Below are 24,404 nucleotides of genomic sequence, written 5' to 3'. Positions count from 1 at the left end.
AAAGAAAAAAAAAAAAGCAAAGAGCTAATTCTCCATTAAGTGAAAGGCTTGAGTTAAGAGTTTTTAAAATAACTATTTTGGGCTTTTCAATTGGATTTCAAGTGTCTAAAAATTAAGATAACATGTTTTATAGAGAGGGTAGGAGAGGGGTAAGTGTAATTGCAAGAGGCTCTGTTTAAGACGAAGAATGATAGCTGTGTTAACAGCATGTGTCTATCTCTCATGTTCTACATAATTTGAGAGGGTTATGCTAGACCCTACTGTACCTATTATAAAAGACGGCTAGGAGGGTCTTCCACATCCCAGGTGAGTCCTCTAACCATTGAGTTTTTAGTAGAAGGAGTGGGGGTGCAGGACCACCACCAGTACTGTTTTTCATGAGAAAGGACTGAGTTGGCTAAAATGCTTAATTCTAGGAAAGAGTTTACATGTAGGAATCCTGAAGCACCTCCCTCCCAGCACAGAGTTAGGCACCTTACATCCTTTGAGGGGCAATGCTTAGACCTCACCCCTCTCCTCAACATCTCTACTGACTATGTCCATTTTAGAGATGAGGAAGTGAGGCACAGTAAAGCAAGTGACATGCTCACAGTCACACTGGATGTCTTTGCCAGAGTAGGGACTTGAACCAGGGTCTTCTAAGTCCTAGGATAATGCCCCAACCACTACACCATCTCATTAAGGAGCATAAGAACATACAAAACCATAAAAGTTATGGGTTTCTTCATGTATGTCCATATTTATAATTTTAAAAATATTTGGAAATATATTATTCAAACTGAAATAATTCCAAAATTCTAATTTACTTTTCATCATTTTTCTCTTTTCTTGTACTTCATACTTCTTGGACAATGAAAATGGATCAGTTTCACTTTTATTTATATTCACTTTTAGTCAATTTCAATTTCTACTTCTCATGCACTGGCACAACGCAGAAAACACTGCAAGGCAATATATAAATCTAAAACACAGATACAAAATTCATTTATATCTGCTCTTTAGAAATTCAAGAAAAAATTATTTAATTTTAGAAAAATATCTTTAAAATAACCTACATTTGGGACCTAAAATATCTCCCAATGTCCCTTCAAAACGTAATTATAAATTCTCACATATCTTAAGGCCTTGTATCACAATAAAATATGATTGAATACAACTCTCCCCAAAGTACTAATTTCAACCAGTGATACAAAGTGGGTTTGGGGAATTTTTTTGTTCAAGTTACTGATGTCCTTTAACAATATTAACAAGCACATCTTACAAAGCCTTGCCGTGATCCAGGTACTGAAAGATACTGTTCAACAGTCTCCGTGTTTATTGGTGGTAACTTGTTCTGGGCTGTATGTACAAGTGGAGAGGACAAGCGATCTAAGCCAGTATACCTGTAGGATTCAGATTAAATAGATTTCATATTCCATCTAATACACTGGGGACAACATTTCTTAATACATTTAAGTTACTGTAAATAGCAGAACACTTAATGCAGCGGCAGCTCTCAGAACATGCTTTATGTATGCTTCATTTTTCTGTATGAAGTGTGGAATCTTTCAGCAATCTTTTACAATACTTCACTAAACCCTGTAACAATGAATGCTCTTGTTCAAGTTCAGCAAGGAAGAAGAAAGTGAAACTAAAAACTCACAATTTAGTGCCCCTAAGGACTTCATCACTGTACACATTAGGAGTTTTTGAGCATAGTGGGTCTGAAGTGAGAGATGGTAGCCTACGATGGGTTGGCATTTTCCTAGAAGATGCCAGCAGTACCCGAGATGATGAGAGAATACTGTTATCAGTAATTCGCCCCCGCCGAGTCCGCACTGAGTTGAGAACACTGGAGCCTATACTATGTTGTTTGTCTTCTTGTTCATTCCTAGAGAGAAAACAAAACACACACTTTTTAGAAGAATATAATTGTTACTTTTATAAATTAAAACTCAGTCATATCTATTATTGACAGAAAGATGTCTGCATTTTTAATTACATTTTTGAAATCCCAAAGCATATTTTATATGGCCAAAATGACAAAGTACAGCATAAAAAAAGTGTACTATTTTCATAGCAATATTTACTGTATCTTGTCTGCCAAGCTTGTATGCCTCTGTTGGAGTGGTTTAGCTTGAATTGTCATGACGCCATTCAAATCACTATAGAAATTGCTGGAGAAACGGTGAACCTAAACAGAGCAAAAAAATAAATGTATTTAACCTTTCAGTCTCATTACCTTCTATGGAGGAAGGCTTCAAAACCCCCAAAACCCACATAGTTAGGTCAAAAAATGCTTAAAAACAGTATGCAAGAGAAATCCCACTTCAGATCATAATGGAAAATGTCTCCCATAAAGAAGATAAAATGCAAACAAATAAGGGTTAATACTCCACAAAACAAAGCTGGAAAACTAAAACTAACCATACATATTACAAGAAAGAACTCTTGAATATTATCACTGCAAACATAAGTAATATGTATCCCATTATTTATTGCTATTATAGGCAGAGATGGCAGCAATGACTATAATTAGGGTTGCTTTTCCATTCTATTGTAAGTCATTGAAAACAGAGCCCTATAACTTTGCCTAAAGCTTTTTCTTCAGGCTAAAATTTTTCCTATTGTGTGTCCACTTCAGGCTTTTATATATAATTTATATATATAATTTATTTACTTACTTTTTGAAAAGTTCCACCAAAAATGGTTCAGCCATTTCTGAGAATGAGGTTAGTGAAAAATACGTTTTGTTACTATTAAAAAATTCTTACAACCACTTTACAGAGAAGCTCTACCACCACCAGGCTTTGGAGTAGGGACTCAAAAATTTAGCAGAGGAGTTGCTGTAGGGACAGAGAGGCGACTTGAAATGCCCCCATGAAAATCCATCCAAATTTGGCCGAATTATAAACCTCTGACCATTGCTGTCTGCACTTAGTCAGTAAAGGTTTGTTAGAGGATGGTAGCTAAATTCTCAAAATATTCCATTTTCACTGGGCATATCCTAGATCAAGGCTGCAGGGGCTGAACAGGACTTTTTTTTTGGTTGCAATTTACTCCTGGCTGCTGGGCCACTACAGTACAAGCACTGGAACTAAGGCCTTGTCTACACTACAGGGAAAATTCAATCTAAGCTATGCAATATGAGTTACATGAATAGCGTAACTCAAATAGACATAGCTTAGATCCTCTTACCGCGAGGTCGACACTACGCAATGTCGACAGGAGACGCTCTCCGCTCGACTCCCCCTACGCTTCTCAATCCGGTGGAGTACAGGAGCTGACAGGAGAGCGATCTGCGGTTGATTTAGTGGGTCTTCACTAGACCCACTAAATCAACCATCGATGCATCAATCGCTGCTCACTGATCCCCCATAAGTGTAGACAAGCCCTAAGAGCAGAGAAGCTGTCTCTCCTATGTTCTCAAAGTTCCCTCTGTGGACGCCTAGGAAGCATGGAGGAGAAGAAGAAATCTGCTTGAATGCAGGGGTAGGGACATGCTGGATGTGAATAGGGACAGACTATGGGAAACAGAAGCATAGGGGACAGAGACAGAAAGGGACAGGCTAAAGAAAAGAAACAGAAGAGTATGTAACTGCTAGAGCATACCCACCTCCAGAAACTCAAATAGAACCCAAGACTCCCAAGTTCCAACACTGAGGCAGACACTGAACAAGTCCCTTTGTCCACCAACCCATAATGCAGTGGGGAGCGGAAGGGGAGAGAGAGGGAAGGGAAGAGAGAGAGAAGAGGAGCAACTAAGACAACCTGATGTTAGGGGTTTTGAACGAGGGGAGTTAAGCTGGAACTTCACATGCACCTTGCAGGGAAGAGTTCTTTCATGGTTCTATTGAAAGGGAAGGATTGTCTCTCAATATAAAGGGTATGATTTTCTGGGAGGGAATAGGGAGTACCGCTATCTGTTTTTATTGCACCTAACACAATAAGGTCTCAATTCTAATTGGGGTCTTTGGGCTCTAATTGGGGTCCAAATAAAAAGTGGTTATAACAATGATGTAGACTTGTGTTTTTTTAAAAACCAGACTCAAAGATGGAAAGTCAAACTAAATACCTTAGATATGCATAAATCAATAAAATGGAAACTTTTCAGATCTAAGTTAGAAAAGGCCTAGGCCAACTGAAAACAGAATTCTGTTTTGTGGAACAATATTTTACCTGAGATGGAACAAAATGCGAACCAAAAGATGTGCTTCGTGCCTCAGAGCCTCTTGATGGGGGGACACTTGCTGTATCTGCTGTAATACGGGAGACTAGTTGATGTGGCAATTTACTTGTAATAGCTTTCAATTTCTCCACCTGCTTGTCATTCTCTGCACCAGTGTAGAACATACAAGTGATTAAGAAACAAAATTTTATGCAGTTAAACAAATTGATGATGGTAGGAAAATATCAGTGACTCAGGTTTGACATATTATCTGCTAGAAAAACAGTATTCCACATTTATTATAAATGTTGACATTTTGTCTTAGATTAGTTTTAATTTAAGCCTTCATGACATTTAAAAATAAACTAGTTGTGAGATTAAAAGCATTTATTTCTAAAAACATTTTCAAAATGACTGTATTTTCTCTGTCAATGATAAAATCAGTTGGGCCATGTACGTGGAAGAGATGTAATTTGCTTTTTTTTAGAAAACACTGGTAAAACAACTGGAACATTATTGAAACATTCTCATGTAAGGTGTGTTAGAAACAGAAAAATGTGTGAACAGAAGCAACCAAATGTCCTCTTAATCCATTCCTGCCTGCCAAAAGCTGAATTGCTACTTTTCCAGTGAGTATAAGCCATTATATTATTTCTATCATATCCTTAAATTTCTCAACAGTCCTAGCCCACATACTTTGCTTAGCAGCCTATTCTCCACAAGTGGATTTCCTTCTTAGAGGACAAGGTAGCAAACCTAAATCTCCTCCTCTTTAATGCATAATACTGAGCTAAACAATTCACTTGTAGCCTGAACAATTCTTGTGCAGTCTGGCACTCAGTTCTACCAGCATAGATTCCTGCAAATATTTAACAACTTCTACTTAGACCGTTTCTACACTATGGGGGCTATAATGGCATAGTTACAGCCCTGTAGCTATGCCAGCATAACTCCGAAGTGTAGACACAGCTAGAGCACTGGAACGGGTTTCTACATTGCTTAGGGAGGTAATGTTCCCACTGAAATAGTAACTAGGTCACTAGAAGCATTCTTCTGTCAACCTAGCTGTGTCTATGCCAGTGGTTAGGCTGCACAGCTACCCCACTCAAAGCTGTGAATATTTACGTGTAGACCAGCCATAGTTTTAAAATGAATTTGAGGTTTATTATTTTACTAGTTTCCATTGATATGTTTTTCCTTTTTATTTAAGATTAATTTTATGTATGTTTTTCTGGCATTGTTTCTTCTGTTAATCTGCATTGTTTCTTAAAATGTATATCCCATTATCTTCTAAAGGCAACTCCATGCACATGCCAGAGGACAACATTTCACCAATAGTTAGTTACCTTCTGCTTTTCTGTGCAACAGTCTGTTGAAAACACCAGGAAGAGTTAAATTTAATCACAGTGAACTATGTTCTTTCATCCTATGTTCATTTCTGCATAACCCACAGTCAGCGTAGCTCTCTCTCCTCCTTTAGTGGCTGGACCACACAGAGTTTGATGAGTCTCTACTGTGATTTTACTAACAAACTTGGGTCTTTTAGCTTAAACATTAAAGGCTAATGCTTTTAAATACCCAGGTCCCAGATTCAATCCTTACTGCTGAAGAGCTTCCAAGAGGCATCATGTTATATATTGCACCAAGGATCTCTTTGTGCCTACAAGCACTTCTTGTGAGAGACTTCTCTTTATGGGGCTGATCCAAAGCCCACTGAAGTCAGTAAGAATCTTTCCATTGGGAGAATGTGCATGAATTTTATAAAGTGCCATGTAAACACAAAGTGATATTTAAGAATAATAATAAAGATGTTTGCTAAGCCATATTTAATTAATTGGTGAAACTAAATTACTGTTCCAAGTACAAGTCTATAAGTGCCATCTACAAAAACTCTGAGTACCTGTGATAGCAGTTTCCCAGTTTTTTCTAATCAGTTCCTCCAATATTTCAACTATATTGCTCCAGACACCATCAAACACTTCAGCAGCCACTGCGTCTTTGATACAGGCATTGGGAGAAACTGGAGGAATGCCACATTTATTCCTCTTTCGAGCAAGCTGGGTTTTCTTTTGTTCCAAACACTCATCACCACTAATGATTGAAGCAAATTCAGCTTTATTACCAACTTCTACATGTTTCTGTTAACAAAAACAGTGAAACTAACATATTTTCTTATGGATCCAGAAAAGCATAAAATAGATTTGTATTTAAAAGATCAAGGTTCATATTATACATGACCCAAGTACTGTGGGAAGAAAACAGAACCGCTCTAAACTGAAATTATGAATTGGTTTTACTTTGCTTTATTGCCTCTTGCTGGTTGAATGGAGGTGGTAGCAGCATGAAAAATTAAACTGGAGCATTACAGCAAGAAGTTTTTGAGACTCTTGATATAGCAGCCATAGACATAGATAGTATAGCAGGAATGAGACAAAACTGATGGACTTGGGCACGTGGGGCTAGAATCCCACACCCCCTTAACTTCACCACCACCTAAGGAAAATACCATCCCACCAGCTCTGAAGGGGAGAATATTGTGTAGAGTAGATCCTTAGCTCCACATCCTGCTCATCCCGACACATTTGCCATGACCATGTGGAATGACTTGGAGGGATTTCTACAGCTTTGCAGGAGCAGGGGACCATGTAACTTCATGTGCCACACCCACCCTTCCATTATTATATGGACATTTTCACCCCTCTTTATTTCTCTCTCTTCCTGTCTGGACTGGGGAACAGGTGTGTCACAGAACCCTTACTCACTGCCTCATGATACACTTAGTATGAAAAGAGCTTTCTGGAACTAAATTTTATTCTGTGCTTATTCTAACATTAACTATATCATATTACAATTTAAGAAAATGAAAAAAATTATATTAAAAACAACCTCTATAATCTCAATTCAGAAAGGCCTCATCCTTGGCTGCATTCTAGATGTGCCGATGGAAAGTGACCCTAAAGATGGTGTAGCTGGCCCCAGAAGAATCAAACTAGTTCAGGGACAGGGAGAGGGCACAATGGTTCCTTTACCATAACTTCCCAACCCTACAGCCAGCGCTAGGTATGTGGTTTCCCTGCACTCTCACTCTTCAGGCTCCTTTAACTTATGCCAGGGGACACATCGGTAGCCCAGGGTTGGAAGGGAATGGAAAGGGGGCTTAAAATCACTTTTGCATCCCCCCTTTTTGAGCTACACAGTGTACTTCTGAACCACAGAAGTGAGGACTAAGGAATTTTCTAAATTAATTGGAAGTAGGTTTAGAGAGAAGCAAAGCACCAGGTTTTAAGCAATTTCATGACAGTTTCTCATTATATTCTTCAAAAAAATATATAATTTATTTACAGCTCCTTGTTGTCAAAAGCAAGATATTCTTCAATTTTTCCATCCACCTCATAGATTTCTTCTTCCAGGAATGAATACTCAGATGACTCAGAAACAGAAATCCTTGGGGAACCACAGTTTAATGATTTGTGTACTGGGGATGCTATTGGAACTAATTTAGATCCCGAAATGCACAGCCTGAAATAAAAGAATTAGAATTAAATATACATGGAAAGAAGTGTAAATAGGCAGATGCTGCATTATACTGAGGTGTTTTAAGGTTATTAAAATAATATGCCTATAAACCTATGAAAAGATATGATAGATCAAAGTGAAGTGCTTTTGACTAAGTAAATTTTATTTCCACTACATAAAGACAACATACTGAAATGATATCCTAATAAGGTCTTAAAAGCCTATGATACAATTGCTGCACAATCAGGGAACTCTTTGATAGGTCATACAAACTTTTCACTTATTTGATCATCTATAAGAGGTAATGTTTATGTATTTGTGACTGAGGTTTTTTTATGTTAACTGTAACTATATTTAGTTGCTATAAATATTAGGAATATATGAAAAAAATGTAATGTCAATAGAAATGCTTAAAAAGTAACATATATGTAACTGTTAACATACTCTTTTGTGTTGCTAGTACTTTCACAGAGGCCAAGTAAAGATTTGGTGTATGCCGAGCTAGTTGTTCTACTCTGAAAATGCTGAAAGCCTTCATCCCTAGGAAAAAGAAGCTGTTTTCCTAAAATCCTGCAAAATACAGAATGTGAAGTAGTTACACGTAATCAAATCAGAATACCAGGAAGTGCAGCAATGTGAAAAATACAGACACCTGCAATACCAACAAACAGGTAGAAATAATTTAATAATAGCTTCCATACATTTATTCTGAGTAATTAATGGGAACAAGGGGCCAGCTCCTCAGATAATGTAAAGTGGTGTAGCTGCACTGAAGCCAGTAGATCTATGCTAATTTAAACCAGTTGAGGATCAGGCCTATAAGCTTTAAAAATAGCCAGACATTTACTGAAAGGACAACAGATAACACCCACACGAGCTACATGAACTATGTTATAAAAGTTGATTTGCATACAGAACATAAAACTTTCTTTCATATCAACAGTCCATCAGACAACATAGAAAGAGAAAATTTTAAAATACATGGAGAACACGATCCCAATAGGGTTACTTTAACATCACTCTGCACAACTCTAGTAACACAAAAGTGACCTCCCTGGGGACAAAGGATCTGACCCAAAATGTTTATAAAGGTGGCTGCTAATGTACATGTTATTGAAATTGGGACCAGATAAGGCTTCAATGTATAGGCTGCAACTGGGGGGGGGGGGGGAGGGAAGTTTATTTTTCTTTTAATGTATACACAATCCCTTTGTGAAATAGAGAATTTTGGATCATTATTTATCTGATTAATGCTCATTACTTTACATTGCTTTCCACTAAACATTTTCAAGGGCTCTTGAGGGGAGTCTACAGGTAATAAGTAGGAACTTGTATATTTCAATCTGAGATTCTCAGGTTCGTTCAAATACTTGGAAACTCTTCCTTGAGAAACTCCTACTTTTTCACTGAATGGCACTGTAAATAAGAAAGTTCTGAGCCATGTTCATTAGTCAATAACTCATTAATTATTACAAATTCTCTACTTTATAAACTGACGCAGTAAGTAAAGACCTTTTCTTTTATTAGGTTTGATCCCATGCCTAATGAAATCAATGGCAATGTTCAGGCCCAGTCTGAGCAACTAAATATGTTTTGCTGTTCAGAGACCAGCATGACTTACCTATTGGAAGGACTGACTGTAAACCTCTTTTTCACACTGGGGAACAATTACTCAGAGCAGTAGTCCCACTAGAGTCAATGGAGCAACTCCTGAAATTGCTCAACACTGTGAGTAAAGGCGTTCACAATCTAGCCCTGATTGAGAACTAAGGTTTTTTTTTTTTTTTTTAAAGCTCAGAGTTAACTATGGCACACTATGCATTTTTCAATATCAGGTGGTAGAAAATTCCCTAAAATAAACTCCCTTAGCACCTGTAATTAAGCACTCTAATGTTCACAGAACTTCTCGTACCTGTGAATATTTCTTCGAGAGCTGACATTCATGTCAGACAGGCTTTTTCTATATCACTAGAATTTTTCCATACCTTTCCAGTAATTCATAGATTCCAAGATCAAAAGAAACCACTGTGATCATCTAGTCTGACCTCCTGTATAACACAGGGCATAGAACTTCCACAAAATAATTCCTAGAGCAGATATTTTAGAAAAACATACAAACTTGATTTAAAAAACAATCTCTGTCTGTGGAGGAGAGATATAGCTCTGAAAAATCTACATGACAGGATTTGCAAGAATGTTCCACTCACGGGACAGGGGATATGAACTTGAAAGCCCAAAGATCCACAGAGAACTGAAGGGCCAATGCAATGGACTCTCAAGAATCCATAATGACAGCGTTGTGTGGCTCTCTTGCTAACACCTCACCTAGTAGGATAGCTCCTTCAGTAATCATATTGCTATAGTGCTAGAGCTGTGCACTATTCTCCATTTGACAGGGTAGAGAGTTGCAGAGGCAAAGTTTATGTTGGTTCACTCATTAACTTGTACAAATTTCCAAGCAGAAATCTACCAAGTTCCCAAGGGAGCCAGTCACTCAGAACAACTGCTTCCAACCTCCACCCCCAGTCCTGACATACACTTGCAATCATTACAAGAGGCTTCGGCAGATTCCCAGAGAAGAAACGGAGCATACAGAAACAATCCAGACTGGAGAAGAGCATGAGGACCACTGTATCAAGCTTTCTTTTCTACTATACTCATCTTTTTTCAAAATAACTTAACAAAATAGTTAATGACACTTATATTCCATAACTAGTCTATCCAGTGTTATTGTAGCTATGTTGGTCCCAGGATATTAGAGAAACAGGGTACATGAGGTAATATTTTTTATTGAACCAACTTGTCCCTCTCACCAACAGAATTTGGTTCATTAAAAGATATTTCCTCGTCCATCTTGTCTCTCTACTATCTAGTCTATAATCTTTAAATTGGCTCAAATTAAGTTAATATATTTCCCTCCTGAATCATGTACTGGTAGGCAGGTTCAATCTACCTATTTCCAGGAGCTCATTAATAAGTTCTATTTACTTTTTACCATCGTTATCAGAGCTAAGTACCCAACATTCATATGAACTCTAGTCCAGTGAAAATACTGTAAAAATGTAATCAGCTGAGAATGCATATATTGAATTAGCTACACTTCTACACAACAGCAGGATTTCTGCATATCCTATGAATTGTTATAGCATTTAAAGAAAGAAAAGATTTTGTATAACAATACGGAAATGTTGCTTCAAGTTTATGTATTTAATGTCTCCTGATTCACATAAAGGATTGTAGTATTTATTAGTTATTATTATTGTCAACCTTAACAACACATTCTAAATCTTTTTTCATTGACATTTGGTAATTATGATTCTCTGGAAACTTAAAACTAAAATCCTTTTAAAGATTAAGGACTAGGTTATCCAGATACACACAGGCTCACATTAGAATGGTGTGGAGCCACCCTATGACAATAAGAGTGTACATATGTGCGCACACAAGGCAGTACCACTTTAATGGTGTTGTGTGACCCTCTGAGCACATAACAGGGCATGGGTCTCCTCCCTGCCCTCGTTGGGTGGTTTGCTGTGCTAGAGATCGAAGGAAAGAGCAGTCCCTGTGTTCCGCAGGCACCTTGCACCACCATGAAAGAGCCAAGGACATTTTCTCCATAAGTACATATCTCTCCATTTATAGAACTACTTATTGCTTTGCTAACATTTCACTTTGGTTCATACTGGTTTACATGCCTCAGGATGGTGACATCACCATAGCCACATACTATTCCTGCAGCCTATGGACACACTCTTTTCTCCCTACTCCTAAAAAGGACTGCATTCAACAGGGTAGAATTGGCAGCATGGGTGTCTTTGTATTGACTTCAGGGCACACAGGATTTTGTTGTATGTCTTCACTGAGGTTAGTTTTTATAAATAGAGTATTAATTGCACTATTAGATGTATGCTGTAAATATTAAAAGTCACTACTGAAATAAATTTTTCTTCTTTTCTCATATTAATTTTCACACACATAACTATTCTCATGATCCTGCACTAATATAAAATCTTTTGCGATTACTACATTACTTAGGAAGAACATCATGAGCAGGTAGGGCACAGAGAGTCCATGCATGGCTAAGGACTGACACCCAGTTTGACCACTAAAACAATGAGGAGTCCAGTAGCACTTTAAAGACTAACAGATTTATTTGGGCATAAACTTCTGTGGGTTAAAAATCCCACTTCTTCAGATGCATGGAGAGAAAATTACAGATGCAGGCATAAAAGCTTATGCCCAAATAAATCTGTTAGTCTTTAAGGTGCCACTGGACTCCTTGTTGTTTTTGTGGACACAGACTAACACGGCTACCCCTCTGAAGTTTGACCATTGAACTGCAGATGAATTTGAACACAATTGTGAAAATAGTACTACAAATATATGCCAATAAGAACAGCTCAGATTGAGATACCTAGAAAATAAAATAAATTAATCAAACAAAATTCTGATAGCTTCAAACTAATTCTAGTAAGCAATTCCCTTACCTCAGATGAAGAGACCTTTTGGTCCACTCTTTACATTCTGCCTGCAGACTCTGGGTTTGAGAACTCACTTTTCCTTCAAACAACATTTCATCCACATCCCAGAATGACTGATGCACTCTTTGTGTATTAGCTTTGTCATATTCCTACAAATTATAAGACTGTTTTTAGGAAATACAGCTAAACATATTTAAAATGAGAACCATACCAAATATAAGACATTATTAGTAGTAGTCACTGGAGACACAACTGAGTTAACAAATGACCTTGTTACTAATTTGGTTTTCTTTACTGCTATAGCAGCTGTCCTGCACTGGAAAAAAAGTAACTTTTCGATTACAAGTCATGTGCTGTACGTTGATTCAAAACCTTAGTTTTCTGTAAAACAGTTTAATCTTTCATCAGTAAATTAGACAAAAAGTACTATTAATAAAAATTTGTGACATACATCATCCCTCCAAGAGTAAATTGAGCTTCTTTCAGTGGACAACCCTGTAGTATAGCTTTGTATTCCAGACCAAGAATTATTCAAGTCTGTTGGTGTTATAGGACTGCTAGAAGACAGTGATGAAACAGTTTCACTGTGGAAAGAAACAAAGTAATAAGAATCAAATGTATTTTACACAAACATACTAAAAGTAACATTGCACATATACCATATATATGGTAGTGATGTATGCCTGTGTGTGACACTGTCAAGGTTCCTTCCCCACTCTGAACTCTAGGGTACAGATGTGGGGACCTGCATGAAAAAACCCCTAAGCTTATTTTTACCAGCTTATGTTAAAACTTCCCCAAGGTACAAACTACTTTTCCTTTTGTCCCTGGACTTTATTGCTGCCACCACCAAGCGTCTAACAAATATAACCGGGAAAGAGCCCACTTGGAAACGTCTTTCCCCCCCATAATCTCCCCAAGCACTACACCTCCTTTCCTGAAGAAGGCTTGATAAAAATCCTCATCAATATGCATAAGGGAACACAGACCCAAACCCTTGGATCTGAAGAACAATGAAAAAACAATCAGGTTCTTAAAAAAAGAATTTTAATTACAGAAAAAGTAAAAGAATCAGCTATGTAAAATCAGGATGGTAAATACCTTACAGGGTAATCAGATTCAAAACATAGAGAATCCCTCTAGGCTAAACCTTAAGTTACAAAAAGACACAAAAACAGGAATATACATTCCATTCAGCACAGCTTATTTTATCAGCCATTTAAACAAAACAGAATCTAACGCATATCTAACTAAATTGCTTATTAACCCTTTACCAATGTCTCCTCATTGGTCATTTTGGTCACGTGCCAGCGAGGTTATCTTTAGCTTCTTAACCCTTTACAGGTGAAAGGGTTTTTCCTCTGGCCAGGAGGGATTTAAAGCTGGTTAGCCTTCCCTTCATGTTTATGACAGACACACATGACTTTCAGAACATGCTGTGAAATCCATCTGTTAAATAAGGGTAATGAGAGGGGTATAGGCTTTTAGGTAGAGCGGGATGGGTGTATGCTGCAATCATACCTATCATCCAAAGGCTGATAGGTAGGGCCCTACCAAATTCACGATCCATTTTGGTCAAATTCACGGTCATACGATTTTAAAAATGGCTAATTTCATGATTTCAGCTATTAAAATCTAAAATTTCACAGTCTTGTAATTTTACGGGTCCTGACCCAAAAAGAAGTGGCCGGGGGGTTGCAGTACTGCTGCCCTTACTTTTGCACTGCTCCTGGCTGCAGCGCTGCCTTCAGAGCTGGGCAGCTGGAGAGAGATGGCTGCTGACCACAAGCCCAGCTCTGGAGGCAGAGTCGCCTCCTGCAGCAGTGCAGAAGTAAGGATAGCATGGTATAGTATTGCCATCTTTGCTGTTGCAGAGCTGGCCCCGCAGTCAGCAGCTGCCACTCTCCAGTCACCCAGCTCTGAAGACAGCACAGAAGTAAGGGTAGCAATACCACACCCACCCCTAAAATAATCCTTTAACCCCCTGCAACTCCATTTTGGATCAGGACCCCCCGTTTGAGAAACTACGGTCTCCCCTGTGAAATCTGCACAGTATCAGGTAAAAGCACACAAAAGACCAAATTTCACAGTGGGAGACCAGATTTCATGGTCCGTGACAAGTTTTTCATGGCTGCAAATTTGGTAGGGCCCGATTGATAGGTTAACTTTTCTACCACATTACACTGCTGGATGATTATCATTTTAACTATTACCAGGACACCCTGAACATGTGTATAGGGATTTACTTTACACATGCGACCATGCACATGCATACATACTCAATATGTGAAAGGTGCTGAAAGAATAACATGGTCCCTCCTGCACAGTTAAAGACAGTGAAGCCAAAATCGTACAAGTTATAGACAGTGTGACAAAGTTCCCCCTCTGCCTTGGTGGGTTCTCCACTTTTTGGCAGATTTGCCCACCTCAGAGGTTCACGGCAGCCCTCAGTTTGGCCTCTTCTGCTAGAGGCTCAAACCTGCTGTTCACTCAGCTAACCTCATCACTGGCCAGCATGGGGGAAATGGAGAACAATCTCTGCAGTCTCTGTTGACCCACCTAGTGGGTCGAGGACAGGCCAGATCCCTTTCCAAATTAGAACTTCCCTTTTGGTGTTGCTCACAGACCAGATCAACTCCTCCTGTGTCCGATCAGCAGTTGGAGGGATAGAGGCAACCCAGGCCCGCCCTCTACACCGGGCTCCAGCCCAGGGCCCTGTGGATAGTAGCTGTCTATGCCTCCTGTATCAGCTGCGTGACAGCTATAGCTACAACTCCCTGGGCTACTTCCCCATGTCCACCCCCCAGAACCTTCTTTATCCTCACTGCAGGATCTTTCTCCTGAAGCCTGATCATGCTTGTACTTCTCAGTCCTCCAGCAGAACATCTTCTCACACCTTGCTCGCCCTCCACTAACTGATGGGAGGTCCTTTTTAAACCAGGTATCCTGATTAGTCTGCCTGCCATAACTGATTCTAGTATGTTCTTAATTGGCTTCAGGTGTCTTAATTAGCTTACCGATCTTAATTGGTTCTAGCAGGTTCCTGATTGCTCTAGGACAGTCCCTGCTCTGGTCACTCAGGGAACAGAAAACTATTCATCCAGTGGCCAGTATATTTGCCTTTTACCAGACTCCTGTACCCCACTGGTCTGGGTCTGTCACAACAAGTAAACTTTTTGAAATCTATTAGAAATTGATAGGCTCAATTTGCATTATTTCTTACAGTAAAGTGTTTAAAACTACAAAAGTTTCAATTAGTATTGCTTTATTATATTTACTGCTACTTATTATACTTTACACATACAGAGAGTGGGCTTGTGATGGTTTGCGCCCTTTGAGGTGTCACCTGATGTGCTGGGGTGTCACTGAGTCAGCCTATTCTTCCAGCCTGGGTCCCCTTTACCTGGCCTTGCTGGGCCTAGGCTCACAAGCCTCTTCCAGTCAAGCACACAGGCAGAGCCCACACCCAGCTGCATAGACAGACAGAGATCCATTCTGGTGCCCACTCTCTTTAAGGGGTACAAACCCAAAGGTTTTATGAAATTCGCCCTCTCCCTCAATGGGGAGGGAGATATGCACAACTTGAGTCAGTGGCAGTATGGACTGTCCACAGGAAGGCCAAACCTTTTGACAGTCCATTGTCTTCACTGATGGGCCATGAACCCTGTCTGGCTTTTCCATTGTTGTACCTGAAGTGTTAGCAGTGGGCGTCACCCAAAGTAGCATAGTTGAAATACAAAGTCAATATTCCTAACTTCAGATACAGAAATGATACAGGCATACAAATTGGATAATCACATTCAGTAAATCATAACCTTTCCAATGACACCTCACAAGACCCATCCTGCATAAAGTATTTCTCAGCTGTTATTCCCATATCATAAGCATATTTTCATAAAGAATATGGAGTGAAACATCACACCTTCCCTTCGAGATTACTGCCAGAGGTTTGATCATCGACCAATACGGAGGCAGTATGCCTAAAATCCCTTTTTTGGCTTTGGTTATACAATCGCCAAGAGTTATCAAACATTGTAACATTATCCACAGGTGCTTTTGCAAAGTCCTGAGTTTCTGGTCTCAGGTTGCCTGAAAACATTTTGGTGTGTAGTATTGTGAACATAATGCAGATATCAATATCTTTTAAAGTGTAGGTGTCTTGGCATTTAGCCACCAATACCATGAGGTGGTGGGCCTCAGTTTCCCCTTTCACACAGCAGTCTAGATTAGTTGTGCTTTTTCTGGTGTGTCCAGCTCTAAGCCTGTTTACAGGTACTAGCTCAGAAGCAGCACTGTTAAAGGACTTTCTTGTTACCACTCCCAGTCCGTACCAAAGATTCTTCCAACAATCATGCATGTTACACATTTTGAAGTATTTACCACCAGTATCAAATTCTTTGTCTTGACCCAAAGTGTGTGTAGTAAGAGACATAAAATTACCAGCAAATTCTTGACAGAGAGGCGCTTCCAAGTAAGATCATCATACCACATCCTCTGTCTAAACAAATCAGTTTGTTTAACATTTACTGTATTTCTCATCCCCTCAGTAAAGGTTCTTAGTTTAGGTATGTCTTTGGAGTTTTGGTACGGAAAGGGTGTATGGAGACCTTGTATGTTACTGGCCCACCCCCTGTGGAGTCACATTTCCTCGCTAGGGTTAATCCCATTGGAAGAATCCACTCCCACACACACATCCCCGGGGTTCCTTTGCGTTGCCAGACCCCATCACTCAGTGTCTGATGCTTAGCTGTGGGGAGGAGTTTACCTGCCTGGGAAGTGGCGGTCTCTGCATGAGATGGTTCATTTGCATATCCACTGACACCAGAATGCCTGGAAGAATACCGTCCCCCCCTCCACCTTAAAGGGAGGGAGTTGGTTTTCACAGGCACAACAGGAAAAAAAACATTTTGCAATAGTGCTGGCCACAGGTGATGTGCCTGGGAGTGCAGATGCAGATCCAGCAAATTTCTCGTGTTACCCTTCCCTGTAATAAGTAGGGGGACACTCATGTACTCCCCCACATTCCTTCTTAACTCCTTTCCTTGTCCCTTCTCTCCCAAGGAACACACCTCTGTGTCCTCAGGGCGGCATCTGCCCTCTGTTCAGCTGTGGGCTCAGAGCTAACAGCCTTCACTGGTAATTGGGTTTGCCTCCAGTTACAGGGCCCAAGGATACCTTAACCACTGCAGCAGTCTCCAGGATTTCACCCCCTTTCTCTGGGCTTTCTTCTAGGACACATTTTCCTATGAATTTTACAGTGAGTTCTGTTTCGTGCTTAACTGCCAATTCCTGGCAGCCAGCAACCTCGACACACTCCCTACTATCAGACAAAACACTCCCATCACCCGAGGGGATAGCAACAGGACAGGAGCTGGTTTTACCCACTCCCACCTTTGGTAGCAAATTGCTTTGCAGGGCAGTAGAGGAATTAAGGAGACATTCTCTCATTTCCTCAGCAGTTTCTGTAGCTTTGCTCCTTTCCACTGGGGCTTCAGCACAAGATTTCTCCTTGCTGTTGACAGACCCCTGCATAGCCCTAGCCACATTGAAAAAGTAATTTCCCAGAAGAATCTGGGTAGGATTTTGAGCAACCGCAGCCATGGTTAATTCAGCTTTCAAATCTCAGTTTCCATGTGCACTTTAGCCAAAGGCACAAAGATTTTGTGACCCCATACCAACAAAAGCTCTGCCATTTGTCCTGGCAGTATGTCTTTCTCCTGAACCAGGTCTCTCCTGACCACAGAGATTTCTGTACCAGTATCTCTCCATGCAGGGAGTTCTCTGCCAATTACTTTAACAGCCTTCATGTGCTTACTGCCTGGCTGTGCAGTGGCAACCTTTACAAATCCTGTGTGATAAGTGGCAACTGCCTGAGGTGCCTCTGTGCTCTGGGTAGCAGCATTTCCATGAGTTGCCTGCTGCCTGTTCCCACTCAGCAGAAGGCATATATTCTTCAGGTGCTCAGTGGAATTACGATAGCACCTGCTGGGCTCTTCTGCTTTCACAGGAGATTTGGGACAAGGACTGCAGAAGTGAACTTGGGGAAGTGAGTGTCCAGCCTCCCATCCACCCTCCTTCCTGGGGTAAAACAAGGACTTTGCTTCCCACCAAAATTAAACTCCTCTGCCTGTGATTTATTCCACTAGGTGCTTCAGATTGCTCCAATTTATCAGCATAAACTGCAAGTTCATCAACAGTTTCCATCTTTTTATCCCTTAAACACTGTTTTACATTAACACTAGACATATTCAGGAACTGTTCCTGACCAACCAAATCATACATTCCTTCAAAACTTGTATAAGTATCTTTTCCCCTCACCCACTTATCCAGTAAATCTCTCATTTTGGTTCACATAAGCCACATTACTTAATCCAGACCCTCTCTTAAAGCTTCTAAATTTTACTCTATACATTTCAGGTGTAATCTGAAACTGTTCAAAACCGAATCCTTAAATTTACCACAATTGGAAGCATCACCCATGGACATCTTATTGAATATGAGATTTCAGGCAGCAGAATTTTTGAATATGTCCAGAGCTCTCCCAGTCAATTTTGCAACCAAAATGGTCATCTTTGGATCGTCAGGAATCACATGGCGCATACACAGCCTCTCAAAGGTGATGAAATATTCAGCAGGATCACCAGATTCGCTATATAGTGGACACAACCACTTCCACTTGTGGATTTTTGGAGAGGTGGCGCCCTCTGGTGTGGGGTTTTGTCTCCTCCATTCCATTACAGCCAGTTCATGATTCTGAGCTTCCCTTTCCCTGTCAGCCTCGAGCTGCCTCAATTCCATGGCCCTCTGGTGGGCTGCTTTCTGGGCCTCAATTTCTTTGTCTTTCAATTCCAGGGCTTGCTTCTGGGCTTCCATGGCCCTCTCGTGGGCTGCTTTCTCCCTGGCATTTTATGCTTCTTGTAATTCCATACGTCTTTTATGCTCTTTCTCATTTGCCACTATCTGAAATCTGCAGAGCTCCAACTTTTTGGTAGCTTCACTTTCACTCATTTTGCTGTTTTTTCCTGTCCCTTTTTCTCTTGCCAGAAATAAGCAAACAGAAAATAACAAACCAGTAACCACTTTGTCTGTTCTCTAGTCACCACACTTAAAATTCACTTAAAATCACCACCAGTGTTTCAGGGCAATAAGCTGTGCACACTATCCTGCTGCTTACAACACTGTGACAGGTCTGGGCCCTTTGGGGTGTCACCTGATGTGCTGAGATGCCACCAAGTCAGCTTATTCTGCCAGCCTGGGGTCCCCTTTACCTGGCCTTACCGGGCTAAGCTCACAAGCCTCTTCCAGTCAAGCACACAGGCAGGGCCACACCCAGCTGCATAGACAGACAGAGATCCATTCTGCTGCCCACTCCCTTTAAGAGGTACAAACCGAAAGGTTTTATGAAATTCGCCCCCTCCCTCAATGTGGAGGGACATATGAACAACTTCTTGCCCCTCCCCACCCAGTTAGCAATTACATAAACTGGGTTATATTATAAACAAGAAATAAGTTTATTAACTAGAAAAGGTGAATTTTAAGTGAATATAAGAGATAACAGAACAAAGCAGATTACTGAGCAAATAAAACAAAGTACACAAGCTACGCTCAATATACTTAAGAAAAAGGTTACAAAATGTAAATTAATCACCCTAAATGTTATTTTAGGCAGGTTGCAATGTTTCTGTGGTTCAGAGTTCCAGTTATATTCCTTTTCAGACTGGATCTCTGTCTCAGCCTGGACTCCCCCCTTGCCTTCCCTTCAGGTGGCTTTAGCAGTCTTTCTTCTTGGGCAGATAGACCATGGAGAGCGGCAGTCTTGTTTGCCTTCCTCCCCACCCTTAAGTAGCATTTACATAAGGTGGGAATCCTTTGTTTCCCAAACTGACCTCCCTTCCCTTCCAATGGAAAGTTACAAGAAGTTCCAGGTAATGTTTAGTATCAGGTGACAAGATCACCTGACTCTGTAGTATTACAGCGTCCATGAGTCAGTTGCAGTGTGGATTGTCCACAGGAAGGCCAAGCCTTTTCACAGTCCATCGTCCTCGCTGATGGGTCTTCAGCCCTCTCTGGCTTTTCCATTGTTGTACCTGAAGTGTTAGCAATGGGCATCACCCGAAGTAGCAAAGTTGAAATACAGATACATCTCCAATATTCCTAACTTCAGATACAGAAATAATACAGGCATACAAATTGGATAATCACATTCAGTAAATCATAACCTTTCCAATGACACCTTACAGACCTATCTTCCATAAAGTATTCCTCAGTTATGTCATATTCATATCATAATCATATTTTCATAAAGAATATGGAGTGAAACATCACAGGACCCATTCCAAACTTTCAGTTATGGGTTTTTAGTTTGTCAGGCGGCTTTTATATGGCTGTACTCCAGATCCTCCAACACCGGAATGCAGTGAAGATCTAGGCAACCATCTTTGCAGACCAACCAATGTCTAGGCCAGTGGTTCCCAAACTTGTTCCGCTGCTTGTGCAGGGAAAGCCCCTGGCAGGCCACGCCAGTTTGTTTACCTGCCGCATCTGCAGGTTCGGCCAATCGCGGCTCCCAGTGGCCGCGGTTCGCTGCTCCAGGCCAATGGGAGCTGCTGGAAGCAGCGGCCAGCACATCCCTCAGCCCACGCTGCTTCCAGTAGCTCCCATTGGCCTGGAGCAGTGAACCGCGGCCACTGACAGCCGCGATCGGCTGAACCTGCAGACGCGGCAGGTAAACAAATTGGCGCGGCCCGCCAGGGGCTTTCCCTGCACAAGCGGCGGAACGAGTTTGGGAACCACTGGTCTAGACAGTGGTAGTTGGAATGAGGCCTCTTTAAAGTTAGCTGATCTACAAAAACAGCTTTCTCGTCACTGAACTCTGAAGTTTGAACCTGGGCTCTCCATGCTGGCAGGTGCCTCTTCATTTTGCTCTGAGGTTGTGGCGCCCTGGAGCCCAGTAGTGTAGTTCAAACCCAGAGATATTTACAGACGATCTGATTAACAAAGGTTATTTGTATTTTGTGCAGTACAGAGCCTGTGTGTTTCTGTTCCTAGATTAAATGCATTCAGATACAATAATAATAGTTTTATAAAAAAAGAAGAATGTGGGATTATATTACTCAGCAAGTGGGGGCAGAGGAGAGGAAAGGAAAAATAAACTCTGAGAAGGAAAGAATCATGGTTGTACAAAATATTAAGTACACTGGAGAAAATGCAGACCAAAAGCAAATGTTATCTGCCTGAAACGCGGCAAAGACAAACTTTAAGTTAAGCAGACTAATACATAAAAAGTTGAATTTACTTGCTATCTCAGCTAGTTAAACTGCTGCTTCCCTTGCATGGCATAATGTTTATTTGGAAAGTTGAAGTCCTCACTTAACACCTGTCATCCATGAAAATGACCTGGAAATGACCAATGAAATCCAAGAGCTATTCTGAAAATAATCACTTGAATTAAAAGATGATGTTTCTTGACCCAATACTCCTGCAGGAAAAGCTTACCTAAAAATGATTGATGATATTCATTTTAACTATGTTAGAGAATATACTTCAGTGGAAAGAAACTGCACTACATTTGTATAAAAGCATAATATTAAATGTAGCCACTTTTTTCCAAAATAATAAAACAACCTGTTAATCATCCAGATTTGCTGTAGACACATTGTAATATTTAATTATAATGGATTATATTACCATACTTAGACCATTGTTCTATTATTAATAAGTACTATTTCAAATGTTAATGCATACCAGGTAAAATTGTCAATGGCGTCCTGTACATTTCTCCTAAAAATTGCTGGAAGATCTCCACTCTTCCCTGGGAAACAATGATCTGTAGATCCTTTGGACAACCCCTTTCTGAAAACACCACAAGAAAACAATATTCATTTCTATAGTCTGTACATAATCATAACTCATGTCTCACAATCAAAAACAGAAAGTAGAAACTAACTACTCATACAGCATACTACTGTATAGCCAAATGAAAAGAGCAGAGCAGATTTAAGAGAGGTTCGGAGCAAATGATTTTCACACTGCAATTGATACTGTAAATTCCAGTCACAAGTAAAAGAAGATAGCTCTGGATTCCTGTACAACACTCAAGAATGTGCACTTATGGTGAGAGTAGTAGTACAGCACTGTAAGACAGAATGTATTTGCTCCCAAACTAACAAATAAGAAGGCTTTTGCCTAGGAACTAGTACTACAATCAGGGATCGGAGGGGAGATCCCACAAACCTTTTGCACACAGTCATCAGTCAATGGGATTATTTGTTTAAAGGTCTGGAGGATTGGGTGCCAAGATAGCAATGAAAAAAATAAAATAAATTAGCTTTGCATTTGGTCCATTTATAGGAAAAAAAAGTATTATTTTCCATCTCCTGCAACCTATTTTTCTTTACAGACTCCAACAGCTTATTTGCAGGATCTGGACCAACGACTGTATGATTGCACCTCTCACCACTAGACAGGAACACTGGCTGAAAAGTATCTGGACTATTCTATATTCAGTATTCTGAACAATGACTTGAATTTCCATCTCGGCCAACTCCTTAAAAGTGTTAATTAACAAAAATGTTTGCTCAAACAATTTTAAGATACAGTAAGTCAATTTACAAGAGCTTTCCTGAGGAATAAAATGTGAGTGTAGTTTTAATGGAATTGAAGGCTTATGTTAAGAGTGGTATGAATCTTTACAGAAATCTACATGTTATTCTTCAAGCATTTCTTTACCCTGCATTTTGCCATGCAGAAACCACAGGAAAAACACTCATGCAGTATTCCCTCCCGTCACCAGAGGTACTTCAAAAGCACAAAACAGTAATTGTTCAGACAGTACTTAGTTAAATAAATTTTGTTGTTCAATCATTAACCTGCAGCTGGTTTCACTGCCTGTAAAGTCTGCAGGAAGATAAATTACAAATATGCTACTAAGTGGAAAAGGACCTTTTCAAAGAGTCTTTAAACAGTCAACTTAACATTTTCATTAGGAAATCTGAAATGCTAGTTAAATATCAAGAAACATGCACATATCAAAATTTTCATGAGCTGCAAAAAGCACCATGACTTTTGCATTAGGGAATAGGCCATAACATTTTTCATTACTCTGCCCTTTCCAATGTAACAAATGTTAGTACTGATCTTCTGACTCATTTTGATTGCTATTTATAAAATGTAGTTCTATGTCGCCACCCTCAATAACTTAAAGAGTCTATAAACCTTAAACTACATATTTTAAAATACACAGATGAGGAAAACTATACTGTTGCTTTATTGCTATTTCTACAACAATATCTTAGTGTGGAGAGAAAAGTTAGTATTTTTTAACTGGAGTAGTTGTTGGTTTACAATCCTAAATGGCTATAATCTAACTCAGTTGTACAATTGATAAATTAAACTGATCCCTTTAGAACATACAACACTGAGAACTCACGTATAACAACTCTGACAAGAGTACCCTGACAATCATTAAACTTATAACAATCACTCAGCGACCTTAATACTAATATACAAATAACATTACTCTGCCAGCTAGCAGCCTTAAATAGTTAAATTCATGAAACAATTTACCTCAGCCAGCAGACAATAAAATCAGAAATACTCCAAAAAACCCCTCTCATCCTTAGATCACACACAGTAATATAACCTCATCTCTCTCCAAAAACCCCATAAAATACAACAGTAATTTTTTCCAATATTGCCATATTAATATAATCTCAGATAACATCTTAATTTTAATACTTACTTTTAGTTAAATTTGAACACACAATTTCTATTCAACATAGTATTGTTGTTAAATCATTATATAGCAATTTATGAAGTATAAATATATATATTCAGAACACACATACAATATTTTGCACAGACAGGAGAGGGTTCAAAGCACTATTTGAATGGTAGCGTGATGGGACAACTGTGTTCTATTTTGATGCAGATATTTCTTAGACATTTTTCTTGGATAACTAACACTGCATGTAATATTACAATATAGTTTTCTTTAGAGAAATCACCTTGCTCAGAAAAAAAACTAAAATCTCTTTAGAAGAAATACACGCATTTGTAAACACAATATACAGGCTCAGTCCTGCAACCTTTTCTGAGATGTATAATTCCTACCTTAAGTAATACCCATGTAAAGATTATATGATCGGCCATACTATTTTCCAATTTGTCTTAATGTTGACTGGGATTTAATATAATGCATAAAGCCACTGTCTATGGTTATGAGAAGAGTTCTGTTAAGAATGACAGGAGCAACTAAAGCC

The 24,404-nt window shown here is 39.6% G+C and overlaps 1 protein-coding gene across 2 annotated transcripts in view; it reads right to left on the bottom strand.

Moving 5' to 3' along the window:
* FAM149A (family with sequence similarity 149 member A) overlaps positions 1–24,404 on the bottom strand; it is a 76,330-nt gene that overhangs the window by 3,494 nt on the left and 48,432 nt on the right. For both annotated transcript variants that reach the window (XM_084625951.1, XM_084625952.1), the window contains exons 2-11: positions 21,889–21,996; positions 12,596–12,728; positions 12,151–12,293; positions 8,108–8,233; positions 7,490–7,666; positions 6,048–6,238; positions 4,159–4,313; positions 2,070–2,173; positions 1,643–1,870; positions 1,262–1,382 (exon numbers count right to left, since the gene is read on the bottom strand). In XM_084625951.1, coding sequence (XP_084482077.1) covers positions 1,262–1,382; positions 1,643–1,870; positions 2,070–2,173; positions 4,159–4,313; positions 6,048–6,238; positions 7,490–7,666; positions 8,108–8,233; positions 12,151–12,293; positions 12,596–12,728; positions 21,889–21,996 — 1,486 coding nt within the window. The remainder of the gene's footprint in view (positions 1–1,261; positions 1,383–1,642; positions 1,871–2,069; positions 2,174–4,158; positions 4,314–6,047; positions 6,239–7,489; positions 7,667–8,107; positions 8,234–12,150; positions 12,294–12,595; positions 12,729–21,888; positions 21,997–24,404) is intronic.

The sequence above is a fragment of the Lepidochelys olivacea genome (assembly GCF_965140295.1).
Source record: "Lepidochelys olivacea isolate rLepOli2 genome assembly, chromosome: 4".
In the NCBI taxonomy this organism is placed as follows: Eukaryota; Metazoa; Chordata; order Testudines; family Cheloniidae; genus Lepidochelys; species Lepidochelys olivacea.
The sequence above is the reverse complement of the archived record's forward strand: the minus strand, read 5'-3'. Positions and strand labels throughout refer to the sequence as shown.